Source organism: Heloderma suspectum, chromosome 3 (assembly GCF_057233095.1).
Source record: "Heloderma suspectum isolate Gila_16-S chromosome 3, 16-S_ref, whole genome shotgun sequence".
In the NCBI taxonomy this organism is placed as follows: domain Eukaryota; kingdom Metazoa; phylum Chordata; class Lepidosauria; order Squamata; family Helodermatidae; genus Heloderma; species Heloderma suspectum.
Window position 1 is genome coordinate 243,993,097 of NC_139460.1, and position 24,735 is coordinate 244,017,831.

Consider the following 24,735-nt stretch of genomic DNA (forward strand, 5'->3'; position numbering starts at 1 on the left):
CTAAAACACCCAAGTTTTTTTGTTAATTTCATCGCTGCTATAAGTCAACAGAATGTGCACTGATTGCTACAAACATAAGCAGAAGAGTTTACAAATTACTTTACCAAAACATTTGAAAATACTTCTATTTTATTTTTTTTAATGAATTTAAATACTTTTTTTAATCAAGTGTTGTTTTTTTCCAGTAATGGCCTGCATTTTATATTAAAATAGCTTCTGGATCGTATGGCCAATTTAATTCATTCTGTTGCAACTGAAGCTGCAATTAAAGGCTTTTTCTTATTACTATTTTTTTATAACTAAAGGGATGATGCTGGCTGGAGAAGAGGACCAGCTGAAGAAGTCTCTAGCTGGAGAGATTCAGGTCGTCGTGATGAATGGGACAGAGGTGGCCGTGACTCTAGAGATGACCGAGGTAGTCGTGATCTTCGAGATCGTCGTGGTGAAGAAAGAGAAAGGAGGCTGCCACCCCCCAGAACAGATCGGGAAGAAGGTACAGTTGTTTTCTGTTCTCCGTGTATAACACCCTGTTAGGGAAACGCTAAGGAAGGGCACTTGCATTATCTAAATATGCATATGGTTTGCATAAATGTGAAGACTTCATTTGCATACTTTTAAAAACAAATACTAGTCAACAGTGTACTAAGAAATGACCTAAGCAAGGATGCTTTTCCATTAAGGTGTAGAACATCCAGTGTTAGCCCCTCCTTGCAGATGACAAATATTTCTGCTGTATTTTATAGTACCAAAGCTTGCAAAATGTACGTCCCTCAGTTTTGAACCTGCTATATATATCTGTGTGTTCTGACCCCTTAAATCCTGTTGGCTAGAATAAGTATTTTCTCCGTTCTGCTATTTCAGAGCGTATCAGTTAATCAAATTTGTAAATCATGTATACTTCTCATTCTGTAACTATGTTCCAAGATTCATACTTAATCATCCTTTCCACCTCCTTAAAATAGAAGCTTCTGTTTTGGGGATTGTGTGTTTATGTAGTGCAACAGATCATAAGCCAGAGCTATGGCTATCTCTTTTGAATTGTTCCAAAACTGTTTTGGATGGCTTGTATTCCAGTATAATTAACCTGTTTCTCCTGGATTTGATTATTGTACAGGGCAGCAAATGAGACACAGCTGAAATATTGCCTGTTTATTTTTCAGTGAACTCATGGAGACGTGGTGATGACAGAAAGGAGGAACGTGAAGAACGTGAAACAGTCCGAAGACCACCTGCGGCTACTCCCACTCCTGCTCTTTCTGTTTCCAAAGAGCGAGAAAAGGATGGCGAGAAAGAGAAGAGTGCCTGGAGAACAGAAAAAGACCGTGAAGCCCTTCGTCGCACTAAAAATGAAACTGATGAAGATGGTTGGACCACCGTGCGACGTTAAGTTAAAAAACCTAAGCATGGGTTTAAGTTGGTGTTTAGCATTGATTTGATAAGAGTATAATATTGGTGCTTTAACACTCTGAATTGGAATTCTTTAACAAAATTTTCTAAGTAATGTGAAAGCATGAAACTCTTTTACTCATATGTAAACTGATCATGCACAGAACTTGCAACTAAAAGTTGGAAATTAAATACAGGTTATCGGAAATTTCAAATGTTGTATATGTCACAGATCACTTGGTGGTAAGAAATAAAAAAAATATGAACTTGATAGGTATCTTTGAATGGCATGTATATCTCAGTCAAAAATAAATCTGATTTTTATTTTAAGTAGCTCTTCACCTGGAAATGCATATGGTTTACAAAGCATATGTTGAAACTATATTTCTAGTTACATAAAGTGATGAATTTGTAAGACCATACTGTCTAAAGTAGGCAGAAGAAAACACTTCTTATGTGGGTATTTGATGGCAAGAGGTTTTGGCTGGTGGTATTATATGTTTTAATTTGAATTGCATACAATAAATGTTATGGACCTTTTAGTTACACTGGGATATTTTTTGTAGATTCTACTTGAATGCATATAACTTAGCAAGCCATTTTGCAGTCTTTGTTCTCACAACAAATGTCACTGCAGTGTCAAAACAACAAAAAACAAGGCTTTTAAATTGACAGCATTTGAGTAAACATACTGCTGAGGTTCTTTTTTTCCTGCTGCGTATAGACTGCTTTTTCTGTTCTGGATAATCCATGCCTTTTGAAGCATTTATATATAGTGTCATATTCAAATATGTGGTCTGGAAGAACTGCTCACTCTTCCCTTCCTTCTCAATTTCTTGTCTTTAGGGTAAGTGCTTTACCTTTAAACCAAGTGCTTTGTAGTAAGGGCTGGGTTGTCTTCGATTTTGGGGTGAAGTAGCAATGTTAATGATCGTTTTTAATTGAAGCCAACACAGAACTTGCTGCTATGTGTTAACTTCAATGATAAATAAACTTAACAAAATAAGGTGCTATCGTATTGTGGCTTATTAATATTGCAACTTGGTAATCATAGTTCATCCAGAGTCATTACGTGCTCACCATACTGGTGTGGTTTAAGCAGATGTAACTTTGGCTTGCAGAACCTGTGGGATGTGGAAAGCAACATGCTTAACCTTCTTCTGACTTCCTCTATTGCAGAGAACCAGTACCTTTTTTAATAGTTGAGTTAATTTTTGGATAGAGACCAACTAAACTCAAATCTTTAAGTTGAAAAATTGAGTTCATTTGATCTTTATCACAAAAATTCATGCAACTATGAATATAGGAAAGTGTCTTTTTCCATTCCCTAATTTCACTCAGGGCACAATCCTGTGGGGATAGTTGACCACCTCTGAACTCAGAGATAGCTGACTATCCAATGCAGGGCAGGTGGAGCGCGGAGGGGATCTTCTCCATGCTCTGTCCGCCCTGCATTTGTGGCTAGATGGCTGATTTCAGCTGACTAGCCAGGGCACCTCAGAGCATGGGGGCAGGGGGCGATGGCACTTAGGAAGCATCATATCGGTCCTTCCGTGGTGCCTGCCCCACCCCCAGGAACGCCCCCTTTTCAGACTCTCCATGCTGCTCTTCCAAGCATAGGGGACAAACAGCACCTCTGGTTAGGGGGAGGGGAGTCAGATTTCTGGGAACTGAGCTCGGAGAGCTGCCTCCAAATTCAGTTCCCATAAATGGAAATAATAAAGTATAGCCTCTTCATTTGCTCATCTCTCCTAAAAGAAAAGTTGTATCACTTGAGCATTGTGTTTTGAGAAATGGGTTAAGCACAATGCAATTCTGTTGTTCAATTCCCTTAGAGATCTTTCTCCCAATTTTTTTGGGGGGAGGAATAAATAAGGACGTTTCTGCAGCAAATACGATATAGGTAAGTTTTGTTGTACTTCTTCATCATCACTTATGAGAAGAGCCATGCTGAATCAGACCAAGGTTCATCTAGTCCAAAATTTTGTTCACACAGTAGTCAACCAGCTGCCTCTGGGAAGCCCACAAGTAGCATATGAGTGCAATAGTACCATCCCACTCAAGTCTCCTTTTACTTGCCCTTTTTCTAAGCTAAATATTCCTTGGTAGAACCTTTCCTTGTAGGGGAGTTGTTCCAGCCACTTGATAATTTTGGTTGCCCTTTTCTGCATCTTTTCCAACTACAATATTGATGTGATGACCAGATCTTTACATAGTATTCCATAAGGACAGTATGATATTGGCGGTTTTATTTTCGATTCCTAATTATGCCCAACATAGAATTTGCCTTTTTCACCTCAGCCACACACTGGGTCAACGTTTTCACTTTGCTGTCCATTATGACACAACACAAATGTGTCTTTCTTCATCAGTCATTGCTAGCTTGGATCCCATCAGTATATATGTGAAGTTGGGATTTTTTGCCCCAGTGTGCATCACTTCGCACTTACTTGCATTGAACTGCATTTGCCATTTTAATGCCCATTCTCGCAGTTCGGAGAGATCCTTTTGGAGCTATTTGCAATCCCTGTTTGTTTGCAATCCCAGCCTAAATTATTTGGTATCATCAGCAAACATGGCCACCTTACTGTTCACTCCTAATTCCAAATAATTTATCAAGTTAAAAAGCACTGATCCCAATAAAGATCCTTGTGGGAACCCACCGTTTACATCCCTGTACTGTGAGGACTGACCATTTATTCCTACTCTCTGCTTTCTGTTCTTTAACTAGTTTCTGATCCATAAGAGGATCTCTCCTTTTATCCCAGCACTGCAAAGTTTGCTCAGGAGTCTTTGGTGAGGGATTTTGTCAAAACCCTTTTTGAAGTCCATATAAGCAATGTCTATTGGGTCACCCCTGTACACATTCTGATTGACACACTCAGTGGAGGCTGATCTTAGGAACATATTACATATTTCTGTTAGAAGATCAAGAATTTCTCATTTGACTTAAGAACTTTAGGATGGGTACTATCTGGACCTCATGATTCAATTGGTCAGTAAGGTCTAGAATTTCATTTCTTGTCACCGCTATTTGTCTCAGTTCCTCAGACTACCTTCCTGAAAACATCAATTCAGATGTTAATTTTCTGCAGCGAAGATAGATGAAGAACAGAAGAGCCATGCTGGATCAGACCAAGGGTCCATCTAGTCCAGCATTCTCTTCACACGGTGGCCAACCAGCTGTTGACTGGGAACCCACAAGCAGGACGCAAGTGCAACAGGACCCTCCAGCCCATGTTCCCCAGCAACTGATGTACATAGGCATACTGCCTCTGATACTGGAGATAGCACACAGCCATCAGGACTAGTAGCCATTGCTAGTTTTCTCCAGGAACTTGTCTAACACCCTTTTAAAACTAACCAAATTGTTGGCCATCACTACATCTTATGGTGGCAAATTCCATAGTTTAACTATGTGCTATGTAAAGAAGTCTTATTATCTGATCTGAATCTCCCACCAATCAGCTACATGGGATGACCCTGAGAGAGGGAGAAAAATGTCTCCCTATCCACATTCTCCACATGCATAATTTTGTAAGCCTCTATCATGTTTCCCCTTCCATTCCCTTTTTCCAAGCTGAACAATCCCAGCCATTGTAGCCTTCCATCATAGGGAAGGTGCTCCAACCCCTTGATCATTTTAGTTGCCCATTTCTGCACTTTTTCCAGTTCAACAATAGTTTTTTTAGGTGTAGTGACCAGAACTGTACACAGTATTCTAAGTATAGTCGCCCCATAGATTTGTATAAAGGCGCTATGATATTGGCAGTTTTACTCTCGAATCCTCTTCTAATTAATCCTGATATGGAGTTTGCCTTTTTTTTATAGCAGCTGCACACTGAGCTGACATTTTCATTGAGCTGTCCACCACAACCCCAAGATCTCTTTCTTGGTTGGTCACCACTAGCTCAGATCCCATCAGGTTATACTTGAAGTTGGGATTTTTTGCCCCAAAGTGCATCACTTTACACTTGCTTACATTGAACCACATTTGCCATTTGGATGCCCGTTCTCCCAGTTTGGAGAGATCCTTTTGGAGCTCCTTACAATCTTTTTGTTTTAACCACCCTAAATAATGTAGTGTCATCAGCCCAATCATGATCCCTGTGGGTCTCCACTGTTTTCTTCCCTCCACTGTGAGAATTTACCATTTATTCCTACTATCTCCTTTCTGTTCTTTAACCAGTTACTGGTCTATAAGAGGATCTCTCCTCTTATTCCATGACTGCTAACTTTGCTCAGGAGTCTTTGGTGAGGGGCTTTTATCAAAAGCCTTTTGGAAGTCCAAGTAAACAATGTCTACTAATTGTAGGTACGTTACACTCCAACTCCCCCATCTTGGCTCACAGGCTTCTAGCATTAGCATAGAAATGCCTATACATGATGTCCCTCACCAGATGTCTCTGGCATGTGCATTTTCTGCTATGGCCCTTAGGCCTCTTTGATTGGCTATCATGTTTCACAGAATGCTCCTGGCTTATTTTTTCCCTGTCCCCATTGGGCACGGAAGCATTTTCACCATCCCCTAGGGATGATTCAGCTGCTTTCCAGCTCCTTTTGGCCTTTTCTCAGGGTTCATTTTAAAAGCGGCTCTGCTCACCTTTTTGATGTTTCATTTTGGTTCAAGTGGAGCTCATCCCTTTTGTACTTGTCTGTCTTGTCCCAAAATGTTCTCCAGTGCCTAATGAATTAAATCCCTCCTCCCTCATCATGTCTGCTGCTTTTCCAAGGTAAAACTGCTCAAAGTGGCTTACAGCAACATCAAGGGGAAAAAATTACATAATAAAATAGCAACATTTTCAGAAACGTCACTAAGGATGAAAATCACATGCAAAAAATAATACAGTAAGGTTAAACGATCCACTAAGATTCAACTTGGAATTTTGACAAATCTATAGTGGACTCCTATCTAAATACAAGTTTCAGTCTTTTATGAATCAGTGACTTGGGTGAAACCCTCAGGAATAAAAAACTATTACCTGAGAAACAGCCCTCCATTTTGCCATATATAAAGTCCATAATCTACAAGGTAAGATTAGGCTACTGCTCTCTGCAGCAGTTAAATACACTTATCAGAGAAAGGGTTTAATAATAGTTGTTCCTCAGATGTTGTTGTTGTTGTTGTTCAGTCGTTCAGTATCTAGTGTGTCCAAGACCTGTTTGGACTTCTTTCAAACAGCAGCTTCCCATGCCATTTGGCAACTGTGGAGTTGTTTCAAAACTATGGCATGTTTCAAAAACAGTTTTGAGATATGCCATGAAGCCCTGCTGTTGAAGGAGAAAGAAAACATCCCAGTAGGTACACACAAGTGCTTGAGCATGCTTATAGCATCTCTTTGGCTATTGGTGCTAATATGTGCAGGGATTATGTAAAACTCATGCTATGCCACGCTATCTTCTGAATAAAAACCAACTGAGGCAATAATTGTGTTGGTGTAGCAACGGTGGGCTGAGCCCATCACTTTCAAAATCTGTGCAAGATCATAGAATAGTAGGGTTGGAAGGGGCCTACAAGACCATCTTCATCAGTTTCATTTTTAGTGCGACGAAGGGCTTCACGGTCTTTTTCTGTTCTCCAGGCACTCTTCTCTTTCTCGCCATCCTTTTCTCTCTCTTTGGAATCAGAAAGAGCAGGAGTGGGAGTAGCCGCAGGTGGTCTTCGGACTGTTTCACGTTCTTCACATTCCTCCTTTCTGTCATCACCACGTCTCCATGAGGTCACTGAAAAATAAACAGGCAATATTTCAGCTGTGTCTCATTTGCTGCCCTGTACAATAATCAAATCCAGGAGAAACAGGTTAATTATACTGGAATACAAGCCATCCAAAACAGTTTTGGAACAATTCAAAAGAGATAGCCATAGCTCTGGCTTATGATCTGTTGCACTACATAAACACACAATCCCCAAAACAGAAGCTTTTATTTTAAGGAGGTGGAAAGGATGATTAAGTATGAATCTTGGAACATAGTTACAGAATGAGAAGTATACATGATTTACAAATTTGATTAACTGATATGCTCTGAAATAGCAGAACGGAGAAAATACTTATCCTAGCCAAGGGGTCAGAACACAAAGATATATATGGCAGGTTCAAAACTGAGGGATGTACATTTCGCAAGCCTTGGTACTATAAAATACAGCAGAAATATTTCTCATCTGCAAGAAAGGGCTAACACTGGATGTTCTACACCTTAATGGAAAAGCATCCTTGCTTAGGTCATTTCTTAGTACACTGTTGACTTGAATTTGTTTTTAAAAGTATGTGACTGCCTCACGCTCCACGCTCGGAAGAGGAGCGCAGGGTGGCCAAAACGGGGCATTTGGGGGGCGTTCTGGGGTGGGGAAGGTGGAAATGCTGGTATGACACATCCAAAATCAGTTGTCTAGCCACAAATGCAGGGCAGGAGAAGCGCGGAGGGGACGATCCCCTCCATCCTTCGCTTGCCTGTATTGTATAGGCGGTCGCCTCTGAGTTTGAAGGCAGCCACCTATCCCCATAGGATTGCGCCCTAAGGCTCTTTTCTCCACTGACTGGCTAACTTCCCATATCAGAACTACACTGAAAGAAAAGTACTGCAGAGACTAAGCACAGAGGTAAAATGGGGAAGAGCGGAAGGCTCCACTGTTGTTTAACTACTAAGATTCTCCTGCCTTTTACCCATGAACAACAAACCTTGCTGCATTATCATCATGTCCAGCTTGGCCTTTGGGCTAAAACACAACACCACTAGTGAAGTATGAACCCTCAAACTGTATGTAACTTTGAGGACGGGAGATGTGAAAATGTACATCCTCCATTTTCCCATTTCGTTTTCAAGTTTTACTTGTCTGATTGATCTGTTTTAAATGAAAATGAAGGTGTCAGCTGTAGGCAACCCTGTTTTCCATTCTTAGTTTAAGGTCACTTAATCTGTATTTGGGGCTAAACAAGATGTGATGGGAGCAGTGGCTGCTGGGCTGGTTAGCCAGGTGAAAGCAACAGCAGCTGTGATATGACAATTGAAAGAAGAGGATTCCCATTCCTATATTTAAGCACCAGGGCGCAGGTGTGCTGCAGAAAGCAGCAGGGAATAACTATCCAGTCAGAGGATAACTAGTCAGATAACTATCATACTTGCACAGTGCTGGCTGTGGCATCACCGTCCTTCACCATCCTGCTGGTTACAGGTCTGAAGAGGAATTCCCCTTCAGAGGGGCAGTCAACTCTTTTGCCTAGCAAATGATCTCACCGCTTGCTTCTGTGTCATGGCAGCGCTTGGGTGAAACGGTAGTGGAATGGATTTTAACAGCAAAAGGAGTATACATGGATAAGGGCACAGAATCTACCCCACAGCCTCTCCCGCAAGGGCTTTTTTGCAGGCTGAGATATTTGCAGTGTACTCAACACCTGTGTCCCCTCATGCCTTTGATCAATACCTATAATTGCTGCCAACATGCCAGCTGCAGGTCTGAAGGGTTTTCCTGTGACCACTGATGCACTCAGCAATGAACAGGTTAAGTGGCTACTTGATGATTACAAGTTCAACTTATATAAAAACAGCAGCTTTTTCCACCTCTGTGTATAGTAGAACAGAACATGAAATTCAGGAATCAACATAGTAATGACAGCTGCTAGTTTGTGGATGCTAAAAGATCCATTTTTTCTAAGGTTCCTGCTCCCTAGCAAGCAAACAAATCCATGTTCTGATATTGCAATTTATTTCAAATCAGGGTGTTTGATCAAGAAAGGATAGTGGCAAACGTGACAGTAATATAGGTGTCACTAAATACTGAAACATTTCAAGTATCTGGGTTACACTGCATTCAAAACTTTTGAACTGTGTAGATGAGATGGATGTTTGGGCCATGTTTTAACACAAGATAAATACTACAGTAGCTAGTTTTAAGTGTTCACTTACTATATTTGGCACTTGGGGAATCATGCCAGTGAAACTACTACAAGGCAATATATGTTTGTTGTGTAACGTACCTGCAATACTATCGCTACCTTTCAGTTGCAAAGTTCACATCCATTCTGAAGAATGGGTGAAGTTTATGCCAAAATCAGCTGGAACCTTTTGATGTTCATTAATGAGTAAAGTATTTATAAGACATGCTAATTATCTCAACTAGCTAGACATAGCAGCTTATGAGTCCTGTCGTTGACTCCAAAACAAATTATGCACTGTGTGATGAAATTGTTGTTCCCATTTTTTACTAAAAGTTATAGTCCATTCCATGAAACCTGAATCAAATCACGAAATGTAAAGCATAACTCTCACCCAGTTTAATCCAAATCTTGACCTCCAAAAACCAGCTCAGATATAAAGCATGGAAGTGGGGGTAGAGCGCAGCTATGACTAGCAGCCGTAGGATTGCTCCCTCCAGTGACAGCCAGTTGAAGTAAGCTTCTAGTACAGTCGTTATAGGCCTCTATCATGAAGTCAAAACCTATTTAGTTAACATCTTGCACCATACAGAATGTATATGAAAAACTTTGGTAGACCTCACGATTTGCTGTATAGAACCTGGGATGATGCTATTTTGTGGAATGGCTGCCTTTTGCACTGTTTTGGCATGCATCTCCCCTCCTAGGTAATTTAGAAATGTAATCTGGATGTTAATCATGGACTTTTTTGCCGTCAACAAAGCCATTGGAAATGGTCCTAACACCAAGGCAAAGAATATTGGGTTTGCAGACACAGTTTTTGAAAATGACAAAGGTAGCTTTGCTCTCATGTTTGATTTTTTCAGCTAAGGCACACACACACACACACACACACACACACACACAAACCATGTACAAAAGGTATATAAGGTTTTGGTAGGCTATGTAGGGAGTATTGGTTGAGCATAGTATGTATGGGTTAAAATTTATAGGAGCAGCTTGAAAAGGCAGCCACTACATGCAGTCTCAAGGGCTTCCTAATCTTCTTAGAAGCAATACATATGATCAAATAGAACACCTTTAAAAAAACCAAGGCTATTGACACACATTCCATCATCAATGTAGCAGAGTACTTGAAGATAATCGCTCACACAAAAGGATGTAAAAGCTGCCCAGGCAGTATGCTTTTGCCAATTATTATTGTATTATAGAAAAACTATATAGAATTCTGTAGCAAATGTCACAATGTGACCTACACAGTCAGAAATGTGTAGGTACTAGGATGGGATCCTAGAGCTCATCCATCACCACTGACTGAAGGAGATTGAGGTAGGCATCTTCCAAGTCATGCAGGACCTCCTCCCTACATTTTGAGAGTTTGACAGAATTACATATCTTATGTATCATATCTTGAAAAGATGTGCCTGCTCCAAAAACAATACAAGGTGTATCAAATTTTAATTGTGCATTTTGTTGTCAGGCCATTGACCTCAGGCTATAAAGGTAGAGAAGATTATGTAGAGATCCCAGAAGAATCCTGATAAAGAAATCATTGGTCAGACTAGACCTGTAACTGAGTGGGAACTAGGGTATAAATGTCAATCAATCACTTTTTGGGTCTGACAGAACAAGATACGAAGCAGCTACTCATCGAGAATTGTCCAGTAGTGCAGCCTTGAACACTGCATCGTGTGATTCTTTGGTAGTCTGGCTTATTGAAACCCATATACAACTTCCAGTCAAATATAACTTTATCATCAAACTGTGTGCTAAGGGAGATAGCCAAGCACCTCCTTTCATTCCAGAAATATGGATAAGTGGCTTACATACCATTTTGAAATGAATGTTTTCTTCACAAAACAAGCTAACAGAATTACTAAGGTTACTGACTTTAGCTAGAGCTAAAGCAGAACATGATAAGAAGAAAAAACAAACTTCACGCTCTCCATTGTAAAACAAAATGCCCTTGTTGCTGAAAGAATCTTGCACGTATCAAAAGACAAAGGAGAATCACCAAGATTCACCTCCCCTATACTATATTGATTTGATGCAGACCAGTACATTACTAAACCAGCGAAGTCAGTTCTTATGAGAATTAGAGAAGAATTTATATTCTTCATATTACACCTGAAAAGAAGCATTGAAACTATGGATTTCATGTCTCAACTGCGTCAAGTCCAATGCAAAGATACTTGAACACTGGGATAACTATTGGTAGGTTCTATACAAATGCTACCAATTTTCAGGCTTTACAGAGGGTAGACTTTGACAGTTATCAGGAGCAAAGTAAAAGGAGAAAAACTGGTCCATCTGTTGAGCTTGTAAGACCTGTCCAAATACATAGGTTTTGGAGTGTCTCAAGAAACAAGAGTTACTGCCAATGTCAGTCAAATAGTATTTCTGTAACAAAGCAAGAGATTTGAACTTAAAACAGGACATACCGTCAGGGCCAGAAATATTGGGACAAGGATAACTGTTTTGGCAGTTGGCCTCTGTACACCACCACATTGAAGTTGAAAGGAAACACACCCAGATGGGAGCAAAGTCAGGACTTTCAGCTGTAATTCAAAAGGTAAAAGGTAAAGGTGTCCCCAACCAGTCGTGTCCGACTCTAGGGTGTGGTGTTCATCTCCATTTCTAAGCTGAAGAGCCAGCGCTGTCCGAAGACGCTTCCGTGGTCATGTGGCCGGCATGACTGAACACCGAGGTGCGCGGAACGCTGTTACCTTTCCCGCCGAAGCAGTACCTATTTATCTACTTGCAATTTCTTGCTTTTGAACTGCTAGGTTGGCAGGAGCTGGGACTGAAGACGGGAGCTCACTCCGTCACGCGGCACTCAGGTCTCGAACTGCTGTCCTGCTGACCTTCGGGTCTGCAGTTCAGCATCTTAACCACTAAGCCACCGCGGCCCCAGTAAAGGAAAGGTTCCTCCTGTGCAAGTACCAGGACATTACTGACCCCTAGAAGGATGCCGCTTACGCTGGCGTTTTCATGGCAGACTATAGTGGGGTGGTTTGCCACTGCCTTCCCCAGTCATGACTACCTTTCCCCCAGCAAGCTAGGTACTCACTTTACCGACCTCGGAAGGATGGAAGGCTGAGTCAGCCTGAGCCAGCTACCTGAGACCCAGCTTCCGCTGGGATCGAACTCAGGTTGTGGGGAGAGTTTCGGTTGCAATACTGCTGCCTACCACTCTGCGCCACACAAGGGGTTTGACAAAAGTGGGGCACTAACCATTCAAGAAGGACAGCCAGTGGCATACCCGCCCCCCCATCATTGGTGGCTCATAAATAATGGAACAAACCAACATCATTTCAAACTTAAGGATCGCCTTTAATACCTGGATGAAAATCCTTTGCAGTCAATGACTGCCTGAAGTCTGGAAACCACGGACATGACCAAATGCTGAGCTTCCTCCCTCGAGATGCCTTGCCAGGCCTTTACTGCAGCTGCCTTCAGCTGCTGCTTGTTTCTGGGTCTTTCTGCCTTCAGTCTTGTCTTCAGTAAGTGAAAAGCATGCTCTATTGGGTGGAGATCAGGTGACTGACTTGGCCATTGAAGAACATCCCACTTCTTTGCCTGGAGAAACTCTTGGGTAGCTTTGGCTGTATGTTTTGGGTCATTATCCATCTGCAATATGAAGTGGTGTCCTATCCGTTTGGCAGCATTCGGCTGAATCTGAGCAGAAAGTGTAGCCCTATACACTTCAGAATCCATCCTGCTGCTTTTATCAGCAGTCAGGTCATCAATAAACACCAGTGACCCAGTTCCATTGGCAGCCATACATGCCTATGCCATAACACTGCCTCCACCATGTTTGACAGATGGATGATGTGGTATGCTTTGGATCATGAGCTGTTCCTTTCCTTCTCCATACTTTCCCCATCATTCTGGTACAAGTTAATCTTGGTTTCATCAGTCCAAAGAATCTTATTCCAGAACTGGGCAGGCTTTTTTAGGTGTTTGCTGGCAAAGGCCAATCTGGCCTGTCTGTTCTTGAGCGTTACCAATGGTTTGCACCTTGTTGTGAAGCTTCTACATTTACATTCATAAAGCTGTCTCTTGACTGTAGATGTTGACAATGACATGCCTACTCAAGAGTATTCTTGACCTGGCTAGATGTTGTGAAAGGGTTTCTCTTCACCATGAGCAGAATTCTGCGGTCATCCACTTTACTTCTCTTCTGTGGTCTTCCAGGCCTTTTGCTGTTGCTGAGCTTGCCAGTTAATTCCTTCTTTTTCAGGATGCTCCAAACTGTTGTGTTGGCCACTCCCACTGTTTTTGCTATCTCTCTGATGGGTTTATTTTGTTTCCTCAGCCTAATAATGGCCTCCTTCACTCACATGGACACCTCTTTGGACCTCATGTTGGGAGTTCCAGTGAACAGCTACCAAATGCAAATGTAATACTCAGAACCACCTCCAGGCCTTTTATCTGCTTGATTGGTCATGGGGTACCCAGGAAACAGACCACACCTGGTCATGCAGCTGCTTGTCAGCCATTCATTCCATTGCTTATGAGCCACCAATGATGGGTGTATGTGAATGCCACTGGCTGTCCTTCCTGAATGGTTAAGGCCCCACTTTTGTCAAACCCCTTGAATTACAGCTGAAAGTCCTGACTTTGCTCCCATCTGGGTGTGTTTCCTTTCAACTTCAAAGTGGTGGTGTACAGAGGCCAACTGCCAAAACAGTTATCCTTGTCCCAATATTTCTGGCCCTGATTGTACAAGTGACCATAGTTACTGATCATGCTGTTTCAGAATGCAGTCACCTGACTGTCCCTATGGCCATTTGATCATCTTGTTAGAAAGAGTATCATCAGGTTTTACACATGCTGTAGGATCACTGCCTTGTTGTGGCGAAGGGGCTTGCATAACTCAGTGAAGCCATAAGCTATGCCGTGCAGGGCCACCCAAGACGGACAGGTCATGGGGGAGAGTTCTGACAAAATGTGGTCCACTGGAGAAGGAAATGGCAACCCACTCCAGTATTCTTGCCAAGAAAACCCCATGGAACGTATCACAAGGCTAAAAGATATGACGCCGGAAGATGAGCCCCTCAGGTTGGAAGGTGTCCAATATACTACTGGGGAAGAGCAGAGGGTATTTCCAAGTAGCGCCAGAAAGAGTGAAGCGGCTGGGCCAAACCCGAAAGGACACTCAGCTGTGGATGGGTCTGGTGGTGAAAAGAAAATCCGATGCTGTAAAGAACAATATTGTTTAGGAACCTGGAATGTCAGATCAATGAATCAAGGTAAGCTGGAGGTGGTCAAACATGAGATGGCAAGATTGAACATCGACATCTTGGGAATCAGCTAACTCAAATGGACAAGCATGGGTGAATTTAATTCAGGTGACCATCGTATCTACTACTGTGGGCAAGAATCCCTTAGAAGAAATGGAGTAGCACTCATAGTCAACAAAAGGGTGGGAAAAGCAGTACTGGGGTACAATCTCAAAAATGATAGAATGATCTCAGTACGAATCCAAGGCAAACCATTCAACATCACAGTTATTCAAGTCTATGTCCCAACCACTGAAGCCGAAGAAGCTGAGGTTGATCGGTTCTATGAAGACCTACAACACCTTCTAGAACTAACGCCAAAAAAAGATGTCCTCTTCATCATAGGGGATTGGAATGCTAACGTAGGAAGTCAAGAAATACCCAGGATAACAGGCAAGCATGGCCTTGGTGTACAAAATGAAGCAGGACAAAGGCTAATAGAGTTTTGCCAAGAGAACATGCTGATCATCGCAAACACTCTTTTCCAACAGCACAAGAGGCGACTCTACACATGGACATCACCAGATGGTCAATATCGAAATCAGATTGATTATGTCCTTTGCAGCCAAAGATGGAGAAGCTCTATACAGTCAGTAAAAACAAGACCTGGAGCTGACTGTGGCTCAGATCATGAGCTGCTTCTTGCAAAATTTCGGCTTAAATTGAAGAACGTCGGGAAAACCACTAAACCATTCAGGTATGACCTAAATCATATCCCTTATGAATATACAGTGGAGGTGAGGAATAGATTTCAGGGATTAGACCTGATAGACAGAGTGCCTGAGGAACTATGGACGGAGGTCCGTAACATTGTTCAGGAGGCAGCAACTCAATGCATCCCAAAGAAAAAGAAATGCAAGAAAGCCAAGTGGCTGTCTGATGAGGCTTTACAAGTTGCTGAGGAAAGAAGGGAAGCGAAAAGCAAGGGAGAAAGGGGAAGATATATCCAACTGAATGCAGAGTTCCAGAGAATAGCAAGGAGAGACAAGAAGGCCTTCTTAAATGAACAATGCAAAGAAATCGAGGAAAACAACAGAATGGGAAAGGCTAGAGATCTCTTCAAGAAAATCAGAGATCTCAAGGGAACGTTTTGTGCAAAGACGGGCATGATAAAGGACAAAGAAGGCAGGGACCTAACAGAAGCAAATGAGATTAAGAAGAGGTGGAAAGAATACACAGAAGAACTATACAGGAAAGATCTGAATGTCCCTGATAGCCATGATAGTGCGGTCACTGAACTTGAGCCGTACATCCCAGAGCAGTGGTTCTCAACCTTCCTAATGCCGTGACCCTTTAATACAGTTCCTCATGTTGTGGTGACCCCCAACCACAAAATTGATTTTCATTGCTACTACATAGTGGCAAAATTATTTTCGTTGCTACTTCATACTTCCGAAGTGGCTCTGGACTCCACCCGCTCTCCAGAGGTGCCCAGGGAGAAAGCGGATCCGGCAGCCGGGCGCTGGAAAAGCACCTCTCCGCCTGCAAGAAGCCCTGCTCGGGCTGCATACATGTAGCCAGCAGCCGGCTCCACAAGTGGGGCAAGAAGAGAAAGCCCGGCTCGTGCGGAGAGCAGCTCCCGTTCTCGGCTGGCGCGGGATGGCGCTGTCACTCGCGGGCGCTACGTGCCGCGACCCCACCTCCGAGGCTCGCGGGAAAAGCCGCGCTCTTCAAGTGCCTCGTCCTTCACTCGAGGGCCTCGCGGCGTTTCCCATAGGTGCGCGTGCTTGGCAGAAGATCTGATGCCGCCGCCCTCGGCCCTTCTCTTCCCTCCGCTCGGCCTGGACTCGGCCGGCTGGGCGGGCCAGAGGCTCGGTTCCTCAATTGCAGGCCCTCCCCTCTTCTCTGGCTATTACTCATCGCCCAAGCCCTGCTGCCGGGGAGGGAATGCCCGAGCAGGGCCTGGAGTTTCTAAGCAACTGGTGCCCATACACCAACAACAGCTGACCCCACTCGCGCTGCATCATTAGAACTTCGCCAGACTTAAAAATAAAATCGGAAATATGTGTTTTCCGATGGTCTTAGGCGACCCCTGTGAAAGGGTCGTTCGACCCCCAAGGGGTCGCGACCCACAGGTTGAGAACCGCAGTCCTAGAGAGTGAAGTCAAGTGGGCCTTAGGAAGCATTATTAACAACAAAACTAGCGGAGATGACAGTATTCCAGCTGAGCTATTTAAAATCCTAAAAGATGATGCTGTTAAAGTGCTGCACTCAATATGCCAACAAATTTGGAACACTCAGCGGTGGCCACAAGACGGGAAAAGGTCAGTTTACATTCCAATTCCAAAGAAGGGCAATGCCAAAGAGTGTTCAAACTACTGTACAATTGCGCTCATTTCACATGCCAGCAAGGTTATGCTCAAAATCCTACAAGCTAGGCTTCAGCAGAATGTGAAGTGAGAACTACCGGAAGTACAAGCTGGGTTTCGAAGAGGCAGAGGAACTAGAGATCAAATCGCCAACTTTCGCTGCATCATGGAGAAGGCAAGAGAATTCCAGCAAAACATCTATTTCTGCTTCATTGACTACGCTAAAGCCTTTGTGTGGATCACAACAAACTGTGGCAAATTCTGAAAAAGATGGGGGTACCAGACAACCTTACCTGTCTCCTGAGAAACCTGTATGAGGGTCAAGAAGCAACAGTAAGAACCGGACATGGAACAACCGTTTGGTTCAAAATTGGGAAAGGAGTACGACAAGGCTGCATATTGTCACCCTGCTTATTTAACTTATATGCAGAGTACATCATGAGAAACGCCGGGTTGGATGAATCACAGGTCGGAATTAAGATTGCCGGGAGAATTATCAACAACCTCAGATATGCAGATGATACCACCCTAACGCCAGAAAGCGAAGAGGATCTAAAGAGCCTCTTGTTGAGGGTGAAAGAGGAGAGTGCAAAAGCTGGTTTGAAACTCAACATTAAAAAAACAAAGATTATGGCATCTGGCCCCATCACTTCCTGGCATATGGAAGGGGAAGAAATGGAAGCAGTGACAGATTTTACTTTCTTGGGCTCCAAGATCACCGCAGACGGTGACTGTAGCCATGAAATTAAAAGACGCTTGCTCCTTGGGAGGAAAGCGATGGCAAACCTAGACAGCATAGTGACAAGCAGAGACATCACCTTGCCAACAAAGGTCCGCATAATCAAAGCTACGGTTTTCCCAGTAGTAACGTATGGCTGTAAGAGCTGGACTATAAGGAAAGCTGAGTGCCGAAGAATTGATGCGTTCGAACTGTGGTGCTGGAGAAGACTCTTACGAGTTACCTGGACTGCAAGGAGGTCAGATCAGTCCATCCTAAAGGAAATCAACCCTGACTGCTCATTGGAAGGACAGATACTGAAACTGAAGCTCAAATATTTTGGCCACCTAATGCGAAGAGAAAACTCTCTGGAAAAGACCCTGATGCTGGGAAAGACTGAAGGCAAAAGGAGAAAGGGACAGCAGAGGATGAGATGGCTAGATAGCATCACTGATGCAATGAATATGGACTTGAGCATGCTCCGGGGAGAGCGGAGGACAGGAAGGCCTGGCGTGCTATGGTCCACGGGGTCACGAAGAGTTGGACACGACTGAACAACAACAGTACCATGTAGATTTGTTTGTTCTTGTTCTTATCAAAAAAAGAGACTTGTTCCCCTTCATACTGTGGGTAGAAAACTGGGGTCAACAACTTGCAGTATTCTCGTGAAGCTTAGAATCACAGAATAGTAGGGTTGGAAGGGGCCTACAAGATCGAGTCCAACTCCCTGCTCAAGGCAGGAATCGAAGTCAAAGCATCCCTGACAGATGGCTGTCCAGCCTCATCTTGAATGTCTCCAGTGTGGAAGAGCCCACCACCTCCCTAAGTTATTGGTTCCATTGTCGTATTGCTCTAACAGTCAGGAAGTTTTTCCTGATGCTCAGCCGGAATCTGGCTTCCTGTCACTTGAGCCCATTATTCCGTGTCCTGCACTCTGGGATGATCAAGAAGAGATCCTGGCCTTCCTCTCTGTGACAACCTTTCAAGTACTTGAAGAGTGCTATCCTATCTCCTCAGTCTTCTCTTCTCAAGACTAAACATGCCCAATTCTTTCAGTCTCTCCTTATATCTTCACATCTAACAGGCTATTTCACTAGCAAGGTGGGAATCGAAGTCTGCACTGAAAGAATCTCCAGATAAAATCCTTGCCAACTTTGCTGAAGAAAGCATGCTCTGAGGAAATTGCTGAGAGAGCAGAAGACCTCATAAAAATCCTGCAACCACTGGATCATCGCAAAACATTTGATGAACTACAGTATGTGCAATACTAAATGAAGCTGATGGCACACCTTCCACCAGCTCCCTTCTCCATTTGTAATGAGCACTTCAAATTATGCCTTCTCTGTATTATGAGAGTGTCTAAATTTGTAAAGTAGCACGCACCAGATGTTCTTCCATCCAACAGCTTTTGGGTGGGTGGAGAAACCTGATGGACATTTTCTTCCAGGAAAAAGCCTTCACATTGTCCCTGAAATATTGATGATTACTTGCAATGGGCTGCTGTGTATACAAGAGAAATTTCTTTGGTGGTTTGGAATACTGCAATACTGCAAGTGTAATGAAAACATCCAGTGTTTCAGTATTATTTTTATTTGCATTTTGGAGGCAAATTCCTGTGGCTCCCCACTGTGCTCATTACACTGCACAAGCATTGGTTTATGCTAGCACAGCAATAACACTAGCAGGAGTGTACCACTGGATCCTTCCCTGTATCTGCAAACCTCTGTTAACCCAGTATTCTTCACCCTTGTGTTGTTAAGACCATTTCCAGTCACACTGTTCCCTTCAAAAATGTATGATTAGAAACCCAGGTTACATTTAACCTTAGCCAGGAGAGGAGATACATGCTGAGACAGTGTAAAGGCAGCCATTTAACAAGATAACATCCTCCCGGGTTCCGTAAAGCTAATGGGAACATCTGCCCAATTTTTCCCTGGTCTTTGGTATGCATTCTACAAGTCGCAACTAAATCTGTTTCGACTTTGCTACAGCAGGTCTATACCAGGGACAGAAATCTCCCTTCACCCACAAATGCCTTTTGGTTTAAGAATTTCCTTCTGCATTACCACCTGTGTAAAAGGTGAATGGGACAGCAATATGAACGAAGTAACCTAGTTCTCCCTCTCCCATCTAGTTCAGCCTTAATCTTACAAGCCTACACTCCCATTTATTTCAGCAAAACTTACTTCTAAGGAATCATGCTTAGGATCAGGGGGCGAGACATTTCCAGAGTGCAGGATGGGTTTCATTGCTAAGCTGCACAGATTTCAATGGTGTTTTGTTTTTGGAGCCAATAAGCATCTAAGCGCTGTTAGCTGTAACTTTCTGTAAACTGCTTACCTTGACAAGAGGTAGGATTCAGCAAGCTTTAATCTGGAGCTCATGGTTCTGCCATATTACAGAAACTGGATGCACCTTAATCAACATTTTAAATGTTATCCTTAAGAGTTAGAGTATATTGTACAGTCAAACCCTACTGACATTGGATGCTCTAGCCATCTGCATAGAAGCTATATAGATAAGATTTATAATAAACAACTGCAAGAGACTGCAAATCCCAAGCTTCATATAAAAAATGCAAATGAAGTATTTTTGAGCAAACAATGGTCAGCAATCCTTATTTACAGTAGAAAGCAGCTTGTAAGTTTGACTTACCATGTCCCCCAGATCCTGCCTCCTTTCTTGGTTTCTTCTATTAAAATCTAAATATAGATGCCAAATCCCTCCAGATTGTAATCTCCACTGCTAAACCAGTTGGCTTAATTCATTTGATTTGCACATGTCAGGCTTTTCAGAACTCCAACTTTCATTTTTACTCAGGCTATAATACTATGCTTTTACTTGGGAGTAGGCCCTTGTGAACCTAAGGAGTCTTATTTTCAAGTAAGCATGCCTAGGTCCAGGCTGCAAGCTCTTACATAGCTTCCCCCTCAAAGATCCTGAACATCATAAATGTTAAGAATAACATGTTATGCTAATTTTCTGTGGCATGTTATTATCGAGGTATATACTCTGACAGAGCGTACCTGCAATGGGAGTACTATTAAACAGTCTCATTTGCATACTTCAAGGAAAATCTATTTTAAAAGATCTTATTCCCAAAGAACTGGAAGGTGAATAGAGCATTTCATTGAATTAAATGTGTGGAGAGAGAAAAAGGCAAGAAAAGTTTGAGGCATAGGCTGAAAGTTAATTTCTCTTTTTGTATATGCCCTACTTCATCCTGGCCCCATTTAACTTGCTTACTTGGTCACACTGTGGGTAAACATCAACATCTGCTGCAATCTTGTTTTTGCAGAAGATACATAAACCCCTTTTTTCTCTAGTGCCATAGGGAATAAACCCAGTTTGGTAGTATTCCATTCTCTAGACTAGCCTTCCCCAACTTGGTGATGTGGAAGTTGGAGTTCCAGATGCGTTGGACTATTTCTCCATAGAAATAAGACATCACCACAAATCATATACAGAAGTCTAAGATTGCTCAGTTTAGATGAAAGCCACAAACCTAAACACACTTTTAAAAGCTCTATTGGGCTCAGTGGAACTTCCGAGTAAACATGCAAATGCACTTAAAATATTGCTGCTTCCTTAAACACATACAGAACATTCCAAGGTGTGACAATGTATTAACCAGCGCAGAGCGCGCTGCACTACTATTTTGCCACAACGTTGTTTTGGAAGTTGCTGCACACCATGGCTTTCAACCACATATAATTGTGGCAAACCACTTCACTCCGAATTATCTTTGGGAACATCTCAGCCTGTATGAGCTTCTCCAACACTCAAAATCTTCTGCAGAGGCTCTACTCAAGAGTTGTTTCATGCAGAAGCTAGATTAGCCTCCACTAGGTGCAGGACCTTTTCAGTAGAAGCCTCCACATTCTGCATGTGCACTTTCCACAGCAGAGTTGAAAACATTTTCAGAGCACTTTTGGAAATTATGAGAAATGCTGTTGAGTCCCCTACTGCAAGCACCCTCCTTCAGAAATCTTCCATTTCTGTGGTTTTAAGTGCTGGCTTTAATTTTGCTTGGCTTGTATTATCCTATTTATGATTCTTAGCCGTCTGAATAGCGGCTTATAATTTTTTAAAAATGAAATAAGCATGCCTATTTTATAGATGAAGTTGCTCATCTCGGGAGAACCACACTTTGGAAGTTTAAGATTAATACATGCAAAACACATCCTCACATTTTGCCACTGATAATTGTGATCCTGCTTTAGTTTGAAAGACATTGTGTAGGAAGCGTCACAACTAAATTGCCTTTGTTTTCAAGTGAGAAAGTATCATCTTTTTGCTACACGACCACAATAAAGCAGAGGGAGAGTTGGTTGGTTGCCTGAAAAGACATCTGCAGTGGGTTATAATGACTCCTTGCATTTACGGCAGACACCATGTTTTCTCAACTCAATATTTGCTCCCCAACTTCATTGGTCTTAAGGGTGCAAAGGTATACTATGAGGAGCAGAGAAAAGGCAGGAGGAAAAAATAGGCTGAAGTCAGATCTTTGCAACACCTTTACTTTCACTTTATAAAGTCAACCAAGTCATCTCAGCTGTGCTATAGGGAGATAATTGGCATTTAAAGAAAGGCAGGGGTGGCAATGAATAAGAATGTGTTTTTTGGAATGATAAACAAAAAGCAAACATGCACTACAAATAAAACTTGAATATGAAAGAGGTTAAACAAGAGTAATCCTGTACCATAAGAAATCTCCCAAACATACATAAACTGTAACCTCCAGTTCCAACTTCTACAACCAAATATTGCTTAGAGACACTGAAGACATCAATAGAAACAAACGCCAGTCTAGTACATTTAATTCATCAGTACCCTTTCAAACCTTTCTTAACCATGGTAGGACCCACCCATTTAAATTCACACGTAAAAAATAATAATCTTCATTTGGGTCGTGTACATGTCAATCAGTCAAAGTTCATGTTGTAGGGTACTTTTCAGGCTCCGTTTAAAAGTTCTTTTCTTTTTAAAAGAGTGCTCCCTTCCCAGCCAACAATTAATATTAAAGAAAGCTACATCAGTTGGAGCATACTCCTAAAGGATATAGTTCATCCCATTTAAAAATCAGGCATGTTTTACAATAAACAAATACAGTACCTCTAAACAGTATGTTATAATTCTTAATAGAGTTAATTCAGAGGCCAGGAATCCTGGCTACTACGTATACAAACTAGAAACTATACTCGATTATTTGATACATAAATCAAGAACATTTCTCTGTACATTCTACCGTCTTCGTGTTTAAATATATTAAGACGAAACATCATTCGATTAAAGATCGTTATTTAAAAAAAGAAATCCCAAAGGAAATGTCTTGGTTTCCTGCAGAGGGCACACGCGCGCAAAACAAAACAAAAATTCGGAGCGGGACTCGCGGGTTCCGCTCGCAGTCGCAGCTCGTCCGCAGCCGCGCCAAGCACCGACGCCCAGCGCCTCGCCCGCGCCCCCTAGCGGAGCTTCTTGCCCAGGAGGTGCCGGGCGCTCTTGAGCGGCTGTCTGGGGGCGCCGCCGTGCATTTTAGACAAGGGGCAGTACTTGATCGTGTGCGCGTTGTCCCCGCTCGCGCCGCACAGCGGGCACGTGTATCTCCGCAGCACCGGGCACAAGACCCGGCCGTCGGGTCCCTTGAGGATGTGCGTGGTGTAGAGGGCCACGGCTTCCTTGTTATTCCTGCAGAAGACACAGACCTGCAATTCCGGCTTGAGCAGCCTGGAGCCGCTCTTCGGGGGCGGCTGCAGCCGGCCGTCGACCACCAAGCGGCCGCCCCATGCCGGAGGCGAGCGATCCCGGTCCAGATGATCCGCGGGGCAATTGAACACCACCGAGGCCGGGCTGGATCGGCCGGAGAAGGGGCTGAAATCGGCGAAGCGCTCCTCCAGCAGACTGTCGCCAGCGCTGAGGCGGTGGTGGCCGCACAAGTCGAAGTCGCGCAAATCCAGGGAGTTCTCGAAATACGCGGCGCCCGCTTCCTCCTCCTCCTCCTCCTCTTCCTCCTCCTCCTCGTCTTCCTCCTCCTCCTCGTCGTCCCCTTCCTCGGCCGCCACCACCACGGAGGAGGGCCCGGTCCTGAAGCCCTTCTCCTGGCTCACCGCCTTGGTGATCAGCGTGGCCAGCCCCAGGTAATCGTTCCACGAGTTGAACGCGTTCCCGTGGGCGCCGTGGCTCTTGGCGCCGTACCGGCCGGCGCCCTGCAGAAACTCCACGGGCGGGTGCTGGTGGTGGCGGTGGCGGTGCTTCTCCAGCTGGCTGGGGCGGAAAGCCTCCATCGGAGCCGGCGAGTCCGCGCCGCCCGGCCCCTCGCTCCGCTGAGGCGACCTGCGGGGCCCCACAGCGCTGGCGGGCGGGCGGGCGCCGGCTGGCCGCTCTCCGAAGCAGCCGCCGCCGCAGCCGCCGCCACACCCCTCCTCTGCGAGCCTCTCGCGCTCGCAGCTGCTGAAATAGATACACTGGGGGGCGGGGAAGGGACGGAGGAGGGGCAGCCCAGGGGCTGCGCTCTAATTGGCCAGCCGCCAAAGCTGCCCCACCGCCCTGGCCGCCTATTATTGGCTGATTAGGGCTAGTTGCCCTTCATCTCTTACAGCTGGGCGTAGACGCCGGGGACTCTGGCTAGCGCTTTGAGCCGGAGCGGGTACGGCGGCGGCGGCGGCGGCGGCGGCGGCGGCCGGGGAGGGGTGGGCGCCAGTCACGTAGCAGCCCGTCTCTTTTTCTCGACGTAAGGTAGTGGCTCGCCCCGGAATCAGTGTTTCAGCTTTTAGGGGGCTCGGAATGGATCGACGCTGTGCAGAGTGGCGTCCTCTTTCCGTCGAGTAACCCACCAACTAGCCTGGCGTCTCTGCGACGAGGCATTACTGGCTTGACCACCACCCGGACCCTTCCGAGCGTTTCCAGAGTAGTCGCGCGTAGAGCAGAGGATGTGGCAGTGAGCGGTTGCCACCCCTTGCCACAGGCATGGCGCATCAGTGTAACGGCTGGGGCTGCCCCCTTTTCCTAGAGGCAGAGGGGGTCTGTGACTTCCACAGCTGCGTTTTTGCAGTTGGAGATCAACAGCTGTAGCTTCCTTGAGGAGATGGAAAAAGCATCACCTGTTGATCTCTGACCAGTAAGCAGCTGTTTTAAAAGGGCACAGAGGCTGTCCATCCTTTCAAATG

General features: G+C 44.0%; 2 protein-coding genes across 2 annotated transcripts in view; one reads left to right on the plus strand and one right to left on the minus strand.

Annotated features, from left to right (window-relative positions):
* The window catches only part of EIF3A (eukaryotic translation initiation factor 3 subunit A), a 45,507-nt gene extending 43,105 nt beyond the window's left edge, over nt 1–2,402 (plus strand). The window contains exons 21-22 of the mRNA XM_084846090.1: nt 306–493; nt 1,161–2,402. Of these exons, the coding sequence (XP_084702216.1) occupies nt 306–493; nt 1,161–1,387 (415 nt within the window). The 3' untranslated portion in view covers nt 1,388–2,402. The remainder of the gene's footprint in view (nt 1–305; nt 494–1,160) is intronic.
* A 16,672-nt stretch (nt 2,403–19,074) lies between these two features.
* NANOS1 (nanos C2HC-type zinc finger 1) lies at nt 19,075–23,976 on the minus strand. Its single transcript, XM_084846083.1, has one exon. The coding sequence runs from the start codon at nt 23,851–23,853 to the stop codon at nt 23,035–23,037; it is 819 nt and encodes a 272-aa protein (XP_084702209.1). The 5' UTR covers nt 23,854–23,976; the 3' UTR covers nt 19,075–23,034.
* Nucleotides 23,977–24,735: the final 759 nt, after the last annotated feature.

Bases quoted from the DNA above. Each gene is read 5' to 3' on its own strand.
- NANOS1 (XM_084846083.1), bottom strand. From the start codon at position 23,853: ATGGAGGCTTTCCGCCCCAGCCAGCTGGAGAAGCACCGCCACCGCCAC.